The following is a 12578-nucleotide window of genomic DNA, read 5'->3' as shown; positions in this document are numbered from 1 at the left end:
TTCACTCGGTTTAAGTCGAAAAGAGATTTGAAAAGATAGCTAAAATAATAGATGTCAATTATTAAATAAAATATAGTTTCAATTTGCTAATTTCCTATTCTAGTCATAATCTATAAAAGAATTTACTATTTCTATTGACGACCTTAATATATACCTTGAAAATTTCTCTATTTCATATACTTTAAATCCTAAGTTCATTAGCGCTTGTTTTGTATACAGGGTGTACAATGACTACGTGTTCAACGTTTAAGGGATGATTGACAATGTGATTCTAAACAACTTTTTCCTTTGCCAAAATGTTGGCAGACGCTTCGTTTTCGAGTTATTAACAAAAAACACTGGCCAATCAGAGCGCGCCTTTAACGCGGGCCGAACTACGAGAGTGTTGGGTTTGTTCTGCGTTCAAGCCGTGATCAAGTGCATCGGCACCACGTCGCGGTCGGTATAGTAGGACTCGTCGGGCAAAAGTTGTATGGAATAATGAATGAAAAAGAGAAAAGAATAATATAATCGAATTATTGGTTGCTCATAAACAACGAATAAAGTAATGAATAGGTGTCATGTAGGATAAATAAATTAATACTACTATTTTTTTCTTTTTTTTTTTAAATAAGTTTTCAAATAATAAAAAAAGAATTAAAATGCAATAACTAATAAACATGTGAATTATAACCTACGTTAAATTTGAAAAAATGCAAGAATAATGTAAATGAAACTTACCCATTTGTCGGTGAATGGCCCACTGTCATAAGAATGGTTGGCTGTCACTGGGTCATTGTGCCGATCCTTTGCATTCGAGAAGACAACACATTACGCTGAACAGCTGATTTCCAAGCGGGATCATTGAACTCACTGAATGGTCGCTATCACTTTTCACAGAAGTTTTCACTATCACTTTTTCACATTGTTATTTAGTTGTTTCAGATGTTTTCCGTAGTTCTTCCTACGTTTAAGTAATGGGTGGCCCCGAAAGGGGCCGATTGTTTCAAGTAAATAAACATTGTTATTTACTTGTTACGGACATTTGCCGTAGTTCTTACTACGTTTAAATAATGGGTGGCCCCGAAAGGGGCCGATTGTTTCAAGATCTTATAAAAAGGGTTCGATATACCCCCCTTCTGCCGTCACACATGCAGTCACTCGTTTCTTTATGTTCCGTTGCACGCCTTGTAACATTTCTGGCGTGATTAATGCCACCGCGCCATGTATTCTGGCCAGTAGTTCGTCCGGCGTGGAAATAGCAACTTTGTACACGTGGCTCTGAAATAGTTAATAAAAATACGAAATGGTGAGTAAGGTTACGAACATCTCAAGAAATATTTTCAAACTTAAAAATTGTAATACCATACGTACTTTTAAAAATCCCCAGAAAAAAAAATCCAGCGGATTCATATCCGGCGATCGTGGGGGCCACGCAACAGGACCGCCGCGGCCAATCCACCTGTCCTGAAAGGCTTCATCTAAATAGGCGCGGACATTTGTGGCGTAATGTGCAGGTGCACCATCGTGTTGGTAGAACATACCCCTCCGAATTTCGGGAGGAATTACCTCCGCGAGATCCGGAAGGATATGTTCTAAGAACACTCTGTATGATGGGCCGTCCAATCTATCAGGTAGAAGGTACGGCCCAACGATAAAATCGCCGCAAATTCCGGCCCATACATTGAATGACCAGCGCACTTGTCCTGCTCGTGTTCGAATCGCCAACGGATTCGCATCGCTCCACACGTGCGAATTGTGGGCATTGAAACACCCATCCCTGGTGAAGAGGGCTTCATCAGTCCACAAGACGCACTTGGAGAACGATGGATTCCGGGCGATTTCGCCCAACAACCACCTGGAATACTGAATCCGCTGGATATAATCTTGCGGATTCATTTGGTGCACTCGCACATACTTGTACGGGTGCATTTTGCTGTCCTTCAACATCTTGTGGACCGTAGTAGGCTTGATACTAAAATAAAATACACAAATCACATAATTAAAACAATGAAACAATTCATTATAAAATTTTGATTTCTTTTATACATATTAGAACTTACTCTAAACGCTGACTGGCTTCTCGAATGCTCATCGTTGGATCACGTTCAAATGCGCTTAAAACAGCATCTGTGTTGCGGTCTCGTGATGTAGTGTCGCGAACCACTTCACGCCTCTGTGGCATTGTTGAGCCAGTACTGTACAATCGCGATGCCATTTGGCGAAAACTATGTGCACTTGGCACGTTTGTTTCTCCATGGATTTCGCGATATTTACGCACGGCAGCGTTCGCGTTACTGTTACACTGCGCGTAAACATACATCATATTGTAGTATTCCGCACTGGTTCGCAACATGTTCCTTCTTGTGTTCTTGACGGTCTGACTTGAAATGGGACTGCTAGTTTTCGCGTTTGCGAAGTGGGTCCTATTTTCATTAGAGAGGGGATTTTCGTAGAAACTAACAAAGTAAAAATACGCTTGACTTGGCTTTTGTTCCTACGTTTTGCAGTTTTATTGCTCTGTCACAGAGCAACTGACCTTTTCTACGGATCTGATTTATTTCACCCGTACATTGTTAATGTCGCCAAAAACAGATAGTTCCGCTCATGAGCCTAAAGGACCCCAATAAAACTTTAAATTCCTGAAACTGGTACATTTTTGTTAATTTGCGCTATTAATTCACGGTGCAGGTATAACACTTACCTGCGGTACGCGTACTGTCATAAAGCAGTGTAAAAGGTAAAGCAGCTTGACGAGCTCACCGATATGTTTTTCCGGATCCTTTAATTCTCCGATCACGGGCCGAACGTAGAAAAGGACAAAGAACAATGGATCCGGAAAAACATATCGGTGAGCTCGTCAAGCTGCTTTACCTTTTACACTGCTTTATGACAGTACGCGTACCGCAGGTAAGTGTTATACCTGCAGCCCCATATTATAGTATAATTGAGTTTCATCAAAATCGACAATTGACACTTCGGTATGCTTCATTGTCAGGTCCACAGAAATTTCTCAAGGGTAAACGAAAAAGTTTTATTGAGGTCCTTTAGGCTCATGAGCTGAACTATCTGTTTTTGGCGACATTAGCAATGTACGGGTGAAATAAACCAGATCCGTAGAAAAGGTCAGTTGCTCTGTGACAGAGCAATAAAACTGCAAAACGTAGGAACAAAAGCCAAGTCAAGCGTATTTTTACTTTGTTAGTTTCTACGAAAATCCCCTCTCTAATGAAAATAGGACACACTTCGCAAACGCTAAAGCTAGCATTCCCATTTCAAGTCAGATCGATAAGAAAACCAGAAGAAAAATGTTAAAGACCAGTGCGGATTATTATAATGTGATGTACATTTACGCGCAGTGCAACAAAGTGTAAAAAAACGCATGACTGCATGTGTGGCGGCAGAAAGGGGGTATATCGAACCTCTTTTATAAGAACTTGAATCAATCGGCCCCTTTCGGGGCCACCCATTATTTAAACGTAGTAAGAACTACGGCAAATGTCCGTAACAAGTAAATAACAATGTTTATTTACTTGAAACAATCGGCCCCTTTCGGGGCCACCCATTATTTAAACGTAGGAAGAACTACGGAAAACATCTGAAACAACTAAATAACAATGTGAAAAAGTGATAGTGAAAACTTCTGTGAAAAGTGATAGCGACCATTCAGTGAGTTCAATGATCCCGCTTGGAAATCAGCTGTTCAGCGTAATGTGTTGTCTTCTCGAATGCAAAGGATCGGCACAATGACCCAGTGACAGCCAACCATTCTTATGACAGTGGGCCATTCACCGACAAATGGGTAAGTTTCATTTACATTATTCTTGCATTTTTTCAAATTTAACGTAGGTTATAATTCACATGTTTATTAGTTATTGCATTTTAATTCTTTTTTTATTATTTGAAAACTTATTTAAAAAAAAAAGAAAAAAATAGTAGTATCAATTTATTTATCCTACATGACACCTATTCATTACTTTATTCGTTGTTTATGAGCAACCAATAATTCGATTATATTATTCTTTTCTCTTTTTCATTCATTATTCCATACAACTTTTGCCCGACGAGTCCTACTATACCGACCGCGACGTGGTGCCGATGCACTTGATCACGGCTTGAACGCAGAACAAACCCAACACTCTCGTAGTTCGGCCCGCGTTAAAGGCGCGCTCTGATTGGCCAGTGTTTTTTGTTAATAACTCGAAAACGAAGCGTCTGCCAACATTTTGGCAAAGGAAAAAGTTGTTTAGAATCACATTGTCAATCATCCCTTAAACGTTGAACACGTAGTCATTGTACACCCTGTATATCGGCACTGCGCCCCTACTACCCAGTACAATAGGTATTACTTCGGCGTCCCTTGCTCTAAGTTTCGTTTTAAAGTACTCTTTGCAATAATTATATTTGTTAACTTTTTCCTTTTTAGCTTCTTGGAGGTAATTTTTATTCTCATAGCGGACTGTAACATCGACTATGAGAGCCCTATCCTCTTTTTTTATTACGAGGTCGGGTTTAAAGAGTTTATCTCCAATCTTCGCTGTAGGTTCTAAGAGTACTGTATGTTGTTTAGCGAGTTTAGTTGCCATTTGATTTTTTATTTCATCGTGTCTATTTATTCGTTTAGGTTTCGTATATGTACATAGTCCTATGATATGACCTAAGGTCTCTGGTTGTAGGTGACATTTTCTGCAATTCACATCGGGTACGCTTTTTGATTGTGCTAGTACTACTTTCGTTCCTACCGTATTCGTACGTAATCGCAGTGCATCTATATATCTTCCTGCTTTCATAGTATAAGGATGCCGAAGCCAAAAATTTCCAATAGTATCGTTTCTAAATTCATGTACTCCTTGTCCTTGTAGCTTTAGGGATTCCCATTCTTTACTATATTCATTTTTTAATCTTATTTTAGCATCATCGATATCTTTTATGCTAGCTGGCCAATTTATTCTTAAAGAGTTGGCCATTTTTTTTAGTTTGTTTTGGTTGTAATTGTCTTCTAAAGTAGATTTTAGCGGCATATCATTTGAGTTTAATATTTTAATGCTACTCTTTAGTACTCCTAGTTTAATTATGTTTTCTAATTTCGGAATGCCAAGTCCTCCATGTCTTTTAGGTGTATAAAAAAAGTTTTTAGCGGTGGATGGGACCAAGTGTAAAATCTCTTTTATTTGTTGCCTTATTTCACTGTCCAACAACCTAAGGACACTCTCGCTTGGTGGTTGTACTAACAGACCGTATATAAATTTTGGAATAATATATGTACAAATTAGGTCTAGTTTCTGGGGTGGTTTCAATGCTAATTTCCGAGTTCTTTTAATGATATCAATAATTTCAGGAACAATTATTCCATGCTTTATTCCTTTCCATGGACTTATTGAGGCACCTAAGTATTTAAACACTCTTTCGGGTTCCGCGTACGGTATGTATGTATTATTTATTGAAATTTTAGGGTCTTCGAGATACCATGTATCTTTTTTATTAATAATCCGAAATGCAAAACATTTATCTACCGAGAGTGACATGCCAATAACTTTTAAATATTCATAGAATTTTTGTATTTGCAACTGCGCTTCTGTAATGTCACAGCTTAATAGTGCTACATCGTCGGCAAAAGCCAAAACTGAAATCTTTCCGAGAGCAGATACCGGTATGCCTTTTGTATTATTTTCAATATCTTCAATTATTGCTTCAATAGCTAAGTTAAATAGAAGTGGAGATAGAGGGTCTCCTTGTTTGACACCGCGTTTTAATTCAATTTCAATGTCTGTTTTTTTGTCTATTTTAATTGTCGTATTACAATTAGTGTACATATCTCTTACTAAGTCGCATATCCTTTTTGGGAATCCTTTTCTTTCCAGTGCGCTAATAATTATGTGATGTGGCACTGTATCAAAAGCCTTAGAAATATCTAAGACTTGAACGATTCCGCCACTATGAAGTTTAGCCTGGCCGATCGCTTTATTTAATAATGTAATATTGTGTTGGCAACCCGATTCAGCCGTAAAACCTTTTTGTCGTAGGAACTGCTCTATTCCTTGGCTAAACTGAACGTGTAATAAACCGGAAAACAACCTATTTAAAATTGAGCCAATAGTAATTGGACGCCAATTCTTAATATCCGTGGGATCTTTACCTACCTTGGGTATTAAGGTAGTACGGTTTTTTTTCCAAGCTCTAGGAACATAATTAAGAAATAATAATACATTGTATAGTTTGCAGAGTATAGCGGAGATACCGGGAATAAGCAAGTGATTTTTCCTTATCCCATCAGGTCCACCTGCTGTTTTATTTTTTAATTTTCTTATTTTATTATCAATTTCTAAGCTAGTAATAGGTTTTATTATTTTATCAATTGATATTTTTTCATCATGATTTTTAAATTGTTTATTGATAGATTCAGGTGGGCCCACATTTCCCCAAAGCTGCTGATATAATGATTTTATACTGTCTACGTCAGGCAACGTTTTATGGTCGTTTAAGTTATTTAAATTTCCATTAATTGCAATCTCCGCTAACTTTTGGGGGCAATTTTTGTATAGGTCCTGACATCTCGCGTAACTCAGTTTTTTCCTTTGTGGTCCGTTCCTTTGATTATTTTTCTTGGCGTATTTACTTTTCTTTCTATTCTTATTATGATAATTGTTTTCCCTTTTGTCTTTTTTCTTATTATTTCTTTTATTATTCTTATTTGTTTCCTTATGTTCTTCCTTTTCATTTTGTATCATAAATGGGATTAGTGAATCCTCAATAAATTCATCTATTTTATTTTTTAGTTCTTCTTTGTTTTGTTTGTGTTGCTCCCAGTATAGTTGCAATTTATTAAATAGTTCGCTACTGTTTTCAGGTAAATCCATGGGTTCGTCGATATAGGACACCATGGTGTTAATCCAGTCCGCCTCATTTTCGATGTTGGATGTATGGGAAGCAGCAACCTCCGTGCTTTCTTGAGACGAATTGTCTTCACCACGTTCTTCCAATATTTCGTCCACAGAGTACGCATTATTATCCTCAACGTGATTCAGAACAGGTGATATAGCTTTATTTCTTAATTCTTTACGTTTGTCACTAATTTGTTTATTAGTTTTGTTAGGTAAAAATTTACTAATTTCTATGTTCGGGTATCTATGGTATTTAAATTCTTCATCTAGTAATTTTAATTTCTCAGTTTCCTCAAAGCTCCAAGTAGATCTACTTGAGGGGGCACGTATTCGTTTACTTTTAGATTGTTCTATACGTTTTTGATTCCTAATAGCGGGATGTTCATGTCGTTCGTGCATTGACAAACCTATTTTCGTGCCAAAGCTTGATGAGCACGCCTCGCATTTATGTCTATTCTCATTGGGGTCTGTATGCACGGGACCTTTACATTTTGGGTAATGAACTCTCCAGCCGTGGAGCTTTTCAAATATGTTATTACAACCTCTACATGTCCAATCTATATTAACCATAAGATGGTGCTCTCTTATGTGTTTAGCTAAATCCTTTATATGAAGAATGCTGAACCTCATATTTCTTTCTTCGCAAATGGGACATATTATACCCGAATCAATTAGTGGCAACATTATTTTCGGTTTTTCCTTGTGCATAGCCAGATCGTCGTTAGTGATCCCCTCCAGAACGGATAAATCCGTCGCAGAACTGCCGGGATCGAGTAGTTCTGCGTCCGAGGCTTCATTTTGGTTTTGTAGTTCCATAATTGCGTAATAACAATAGTGTATCCTATTAAATTAATTACCGTTCATAATCCATTTCAAGTCCAGAGAAGTGCCAGTTTCGATAACCAAAAGCATCCAGTTATGTGCAGTGAAGAACGCTGCAACAGATTACATTCTGTAGTCTCATCCTTAGAAGTCTTCGTAGATAAATCTACTAGGGCGGAAAACCGCAGCCCAGATTAGGTGTTTCAACACGTTATGTGTTCTTTCCACGTCCGGAATAGTACCAGTAGCCCGCATAGCGGTCGAAGCCGTGGTAACTCCGAAAATGGTTCGCCGCACCCCATTTAGCCATGACCCCAGTTCGCAGAGCTTGCGCAATTTTCCTCTGCGAACTGCGGCCATGTTACCGGCAGGTACCACGAGGAGGTAGGTCGTGCGACTTCCTCTGCGAACTGCGGCCATGTTACCGGCAGGTACCACGAGGAGGTAGGTCGTGCGACATTTCATCCTACCCCCTCATGTTAACCGCGTCAGCAAGCCGTCAAAGAGGCATCCAAGCAAAACGTGACCAAAAGTCTGTCTCGACGATGCTCTCTCTATCTGTACCAGATTGCACATCAACACGTGTCTGCATGTAAACATGGATTTCGCCCTACTCCCTCATGTCTTTGAAATAGAAGATCATTCCTTTTGTATCTCCTACATTGGAATATGAAACACAAACGTTACACATACAATCGTTCTAGGTAAAACAACATTAAGACGCATAAAGTATATTTTTACTAAATAGATTTTATTATTTTACAGTAATGAACAAAATTAATAAATGATATTAAATGTTTCGTGTTTTAAGACAAATGTAACAATTTTTCTTTTTCGGTGGAGGTCCATCTATGTGCGTGTCATCCCCCGGCCGGTTATAATGTTCCATGCACAGCTCTTCATCTTCCTCCTTCCTTTTTTTTAACCACCATTCTTTTAATATCGATACGTTTCTCATAGCACATGCCCCATTGTGCGCGATGCATGCCATATGTTTATCCATCCATCTATCCTGAATATGCCGGCTCTTGGTTGGCAAATTCGGTAGATCGTCATCTTTGTTCAAAACCTCTATATTGATTGGACTGACTGAAGGATAAAGTTTCTTCAGCCATTTTTCTTTCTCAATGCCCTTGACGTATACGGATCCATGAATACTATCTTTCAAACACGAAGTGGCACACTCTTGAAGGCATGAATACGGCACGGTACCATCATCCCACTCAAAACCGTGATGATTTTGCGTCAACCATTTTATTTGTCTTAATTCTGCTTTCGACAATTTTTTCTTAGCAAATGGTGGCGCAAAGATGAAACATTGTACACGATTCCCATTCTGGAAGATAGCAAGTTCCTTTACGAAAAACTCGTTCGTATCGCTTTTGAAGCCTTGAATGTCCACGAATGTTGGTACATTCATTTTGATTAGTTGAATTTGTGGCGAAAAATGACCGCTTTTACTGCGGAATGATCATATAAACCCTCTTTCACTTAAGAGAGTTTGCGCACTACATTGGTCAGTGGATTGTACTGCACGATACGATCGTGAATGATCAAACAGTAGGCGCTAGTATTTTCAGGAACGTTTTCACTACACTCAAAATGTCCCAGGAACGGTAACTCATAATTATCGTTTGACCGTTTTCAAGGATACGCAACAATGAAAGTTTGTGTCTTTCTTCGAGCGTGACATGTGGCATCCTCCACTGTACTTTGTATAATTGCAGCGTGTATTTTGCACCATCTGTTCCATAAAGAGCATTTTTGTCGTCTCGCGATCGAATCAGAATCAATTCATGATGCGCATTAATCACTATTCGTTTGTAATCTTCGCAGAAACCGAGCAGCATATTTAGAGGAACACAAAAGTCAAAGTAGCCTCCTGCATTGGGTATGTCTATCCAACCAGCGTTTTCAAGCATTTTTGATTTTGTCGTTGTCAACGATACTCCATTTTTTATCATAGTTGTTATTCCAACGTTTTTACAACGATCGATCTCCACGCCGTTTAATTCATATCGAATTTCATCAAACATAAATGCTGCGCAATTCATTTCTAGTCCAACTGAAGTTCCTGCAACATTCTCATCGTTGAGAATGAGTTTTCCTTCGACGTAAAGGTAACTCTCACTAGGAAACGTGTACAAATCTTGTTGTTGAATGGGAATTCGTATTTCATCATTCTTTCCGAACGTTGTGTTGGCGTATGGGCTGTAACTATGTAATTCGATCTTTGTAATTCGATCGTCAGAAATCGGTAAACTGGCAATGTTCAATGGGTCCATCATTTTCGTTTCTTAATCACAAAACCCAACGATTGCAGAAATTGCGTGTTTTTGTCGCTCAAATCTTGCGATGTGTTCAGTGTGGAGATATTGTCCTTACTAAATGATTGTAAAGAGTCATCACCGTTTAATACATGATTATTATTCCTGCAACCGTGGTAATTGCTGCTGCTGCAAGTACAATTTGTGCGTTTGTGATTGAAGTTCTGGTTCCATCCATTTTCTAACGATCCTTTTAGCAACTCGTTCAACGGGGTGCTCAATAATGCATTCGGCGGATTGTTGATCGGTTGAGTTTTAGCATCTGTGTACAACAGCATTATTTCTAGTAATGTTTAGCATAAGTGCCGCTTGTTCTCTTGAAAGGCGATTAAATGAACGGATATATAACGTATATTAAACGGTCGCGTCGTCGGAGCGTTTGACGATGTGCTCTTGCGATGTGTCCGATTTGGATATATTCCCTCTACTGAATGATTGTATAATTGTTATCGTTTTTACATCATTATCCTTACTGCAGCTGCCGTAAAATGTTCAGCATGCCGTTCGAGCTGTTCAGCGAGCCGTTCGAGCCGTTCGAGCCGTTCAACGAGCCGTTCGAGCCGTTCAACGGGCCGTTCGAGCCGTTCGAGCCGTTCAACGGAAAGCCGTTCGAGCCGTTCAACGAGCCGTTCGAGCCGTTCAGCGGGCCGTTCGAGCCGTTCGGCGGGCCGTTCGAGCCGTTCAACGAGCCGTTCGAGCCGTTCGAGCCGTTCAACGGAAAGCCGTTCGAGCCGTTCGAGCCGTTCAACGGAAAGCCGTTCGAGCCGTTCGGCGGGCCGTTCGAGCCGTTCGAGCCGTTCAGCGGAAAGCCGTTCGAGCCGTTCGGCGGGCCGTTCGAGCCGTTCGAGCCGTTCAGCGGGCCGTTCGAGCCGTTCGCGGACCGTTCGAGCCGTTCAACGGCAAGCCGTTTGAGCCGTTCAACGAGCCGTTCGCGGGCCGTTCGAGCCGTTCGAGCCGTTCGAACCGTTCGCTGGCCGTTCGAGCCGTTCGTGCCGTTCAACAGGCCATTGATTATTATGTTTATATTCATGTTATTTTTTACACCGCCTAATATGAAGCCTCACTGTCAATTCTTCTCCACGGAAATTTATCGGATTATCGTTTTGATCGGTAATGCGTATACTAAGGTGATCAATGGCTCTCACGATAACTGGAAGATAAATGACGTTCGTAGGACTTTCCGAAATTTTATATCCTGGTGGCACGCGCGGTGAAAACTCATGAATGGTATGAACACATTGACCGTTGCTATACGCGCCAGTCGTAATATTACATTCGATCCTCAGCACATTTACTTTCATAATATTTACGGGTATATCCGACTCGTGCCATTGCCCCGGCGGTAATATGCGATATGTAGAAAACCCGAGAAGCGATCCTATATTATTTGGTTTGGTAAAATCGATTGTATAATCACTATATATTTCACTTTTCAAAGTGCTGTTATTTGTACGAAATAAAATGATTTTTGTCTTGTCCATTATTTTCTCTTGCAAGTATTTATTTAGCGCTTCGAGTTCATACGAACCATCCGGTATCGTGATCTCACCATCGGCATCAAAGTAAAATTTATTGTTTGTAAAGTTGCAAATGATGCAATACATTATGATTTATTAAAGTATAATTTCTAACATAATTTGTAACATAATCCTTTTTTCTCTGTTAAGATGCTGCTGATGCAGCTGTTATTATTGCCTGAATACCTAAAGCTACTAATTCACAATCGATAATTGAATTTGGATCATAAATATCAGTTTCTTTGATATGCTGCACAACCTCTGCATGCACTTTTACATCTCCGTATCCCCGAACTAATGCAACAAACTCTTTAAATTTTTGTTCCACCGAATACAGTTTATCATATAATGCATTATGCATTTCAATTATACAATCATTTAAAATTACCATTTTCTCAAATGTTTTTTTCATCATGCACATACATATATCATTGCTAATCAATTTAATTGCTTTTACGCCATATAGCACTCCAAATTCAACACTTATATCATTAAAATTAATATTGTCGCGTGTATCTTTTGAATCGTCAAAGAAGCTGCATACGTTGTCCGCTTCGGCTACAATCAGCGACCACGTGACTATGCTCAGCTCCAGGCGGTTGTTTCGGCTGTCTGATAATATGAGTTGCGGGTAGAAATTGTCGCCAAGTATATTTATGCCGATTTCCAAATGCTTTGTACAAGAATCCGTCAATGGATATTTTCGACCCAAAATTCGACATCACGGATCGTGATCGTGATCGTGATCGTGATCGTGATCGTGATCGTGATCGTGATCGTGATCGTGATCGTGATCGTGATCGTGATCGTGATCGTGATCGTGATCGTGATCGTGATCGTGATCGTGATCGTGATCGTGATCGTGATCGTGATCGTGATCGTGATCGTGATCGTGATCGTGATCGTGATCGTGATCTGATCGTGATCGTGATCGTGATCGTGATCGTGATCGTGATCGTGATCGTGATCGTGATCGTGATCGTGATCGTGATCGTGATCGTGATCGTGATCGTGATCGTGATCGTGATCGTGATCGTGATCGTGATCGTGAT

General features: G+C 39.6%; 1 protein-coding gene across 1 annotated transcript; it reads right to left on the bottom strand.

Annotated features, from left to right (window-relative positions):
* Nucleotides 1–1089: 1089 nt before the first annotated feature.
* Nucleotides 1090–2313, bottom strand: LOC114881198. The gene is made up of 3 exons (XM_046288451.1): nucleotides 2043–2313; nucleotides 1354–1954; nucleotides 1090–1260 (listed from the first exon to the last, which is right to left on the bottom strand). Exons 1-3 carry the CDS (start codon nucleotides 2303–2305, stop codon nucleotides 1090–1092), a joined length of 1035 nt encoding a protein of 344 aa, XP_046144407.1. The 5' UTR covers nucleotides 2306–2313.
* Nucleotides 2314–12578: the final 10265 nt, after the last annotated feature.

The sequence above is a fragment of the Osmia bicornis genome, chromosome 13 (assembly GCF_907164935.1).
Source record: "Osmia bicornis bicornis chromosome 13, iOsmBic2.1, whole genome shotgun sequence".
Classification (NCBI taxonomy): Eukaryota; Metazoa; Arthropoda; class Insecta; order Hymenoptera; family Megachilidae; genus Osmia; species Osmia bicornis.
This window is presented reverse-complemented; position numbering and strand designations above follow the sequence as displayed.

What these genes read in the sequence shown, in the direction of transcription:
- LOC114881198 (XM_046288451.1), bottom strand. Translation starts at nt 2,305, where the DNA reads ATGATGTATGTTTACGCGCAGTGTAACAGTAACGCGAACGCTGCCGTG. An exon ending in GAAGCCAGTCAGCGTTTAGA is followed by an intron (nt 1,955 to 2,042) that starts GTAAGTTCTAAT and finishes ATTTTATTTTAG; the next exon opens with TATCAAGCCTACTACGGTCC. An exon ending in TTTTCTGGGGATTTTTAAAA is followed by an intron (nt 1,261 to 1,353) that starts GTACGTATGGTA and finishes TAACTATTTCAG; the next exon opens with AGCCACGTGTACAAAGTTGC.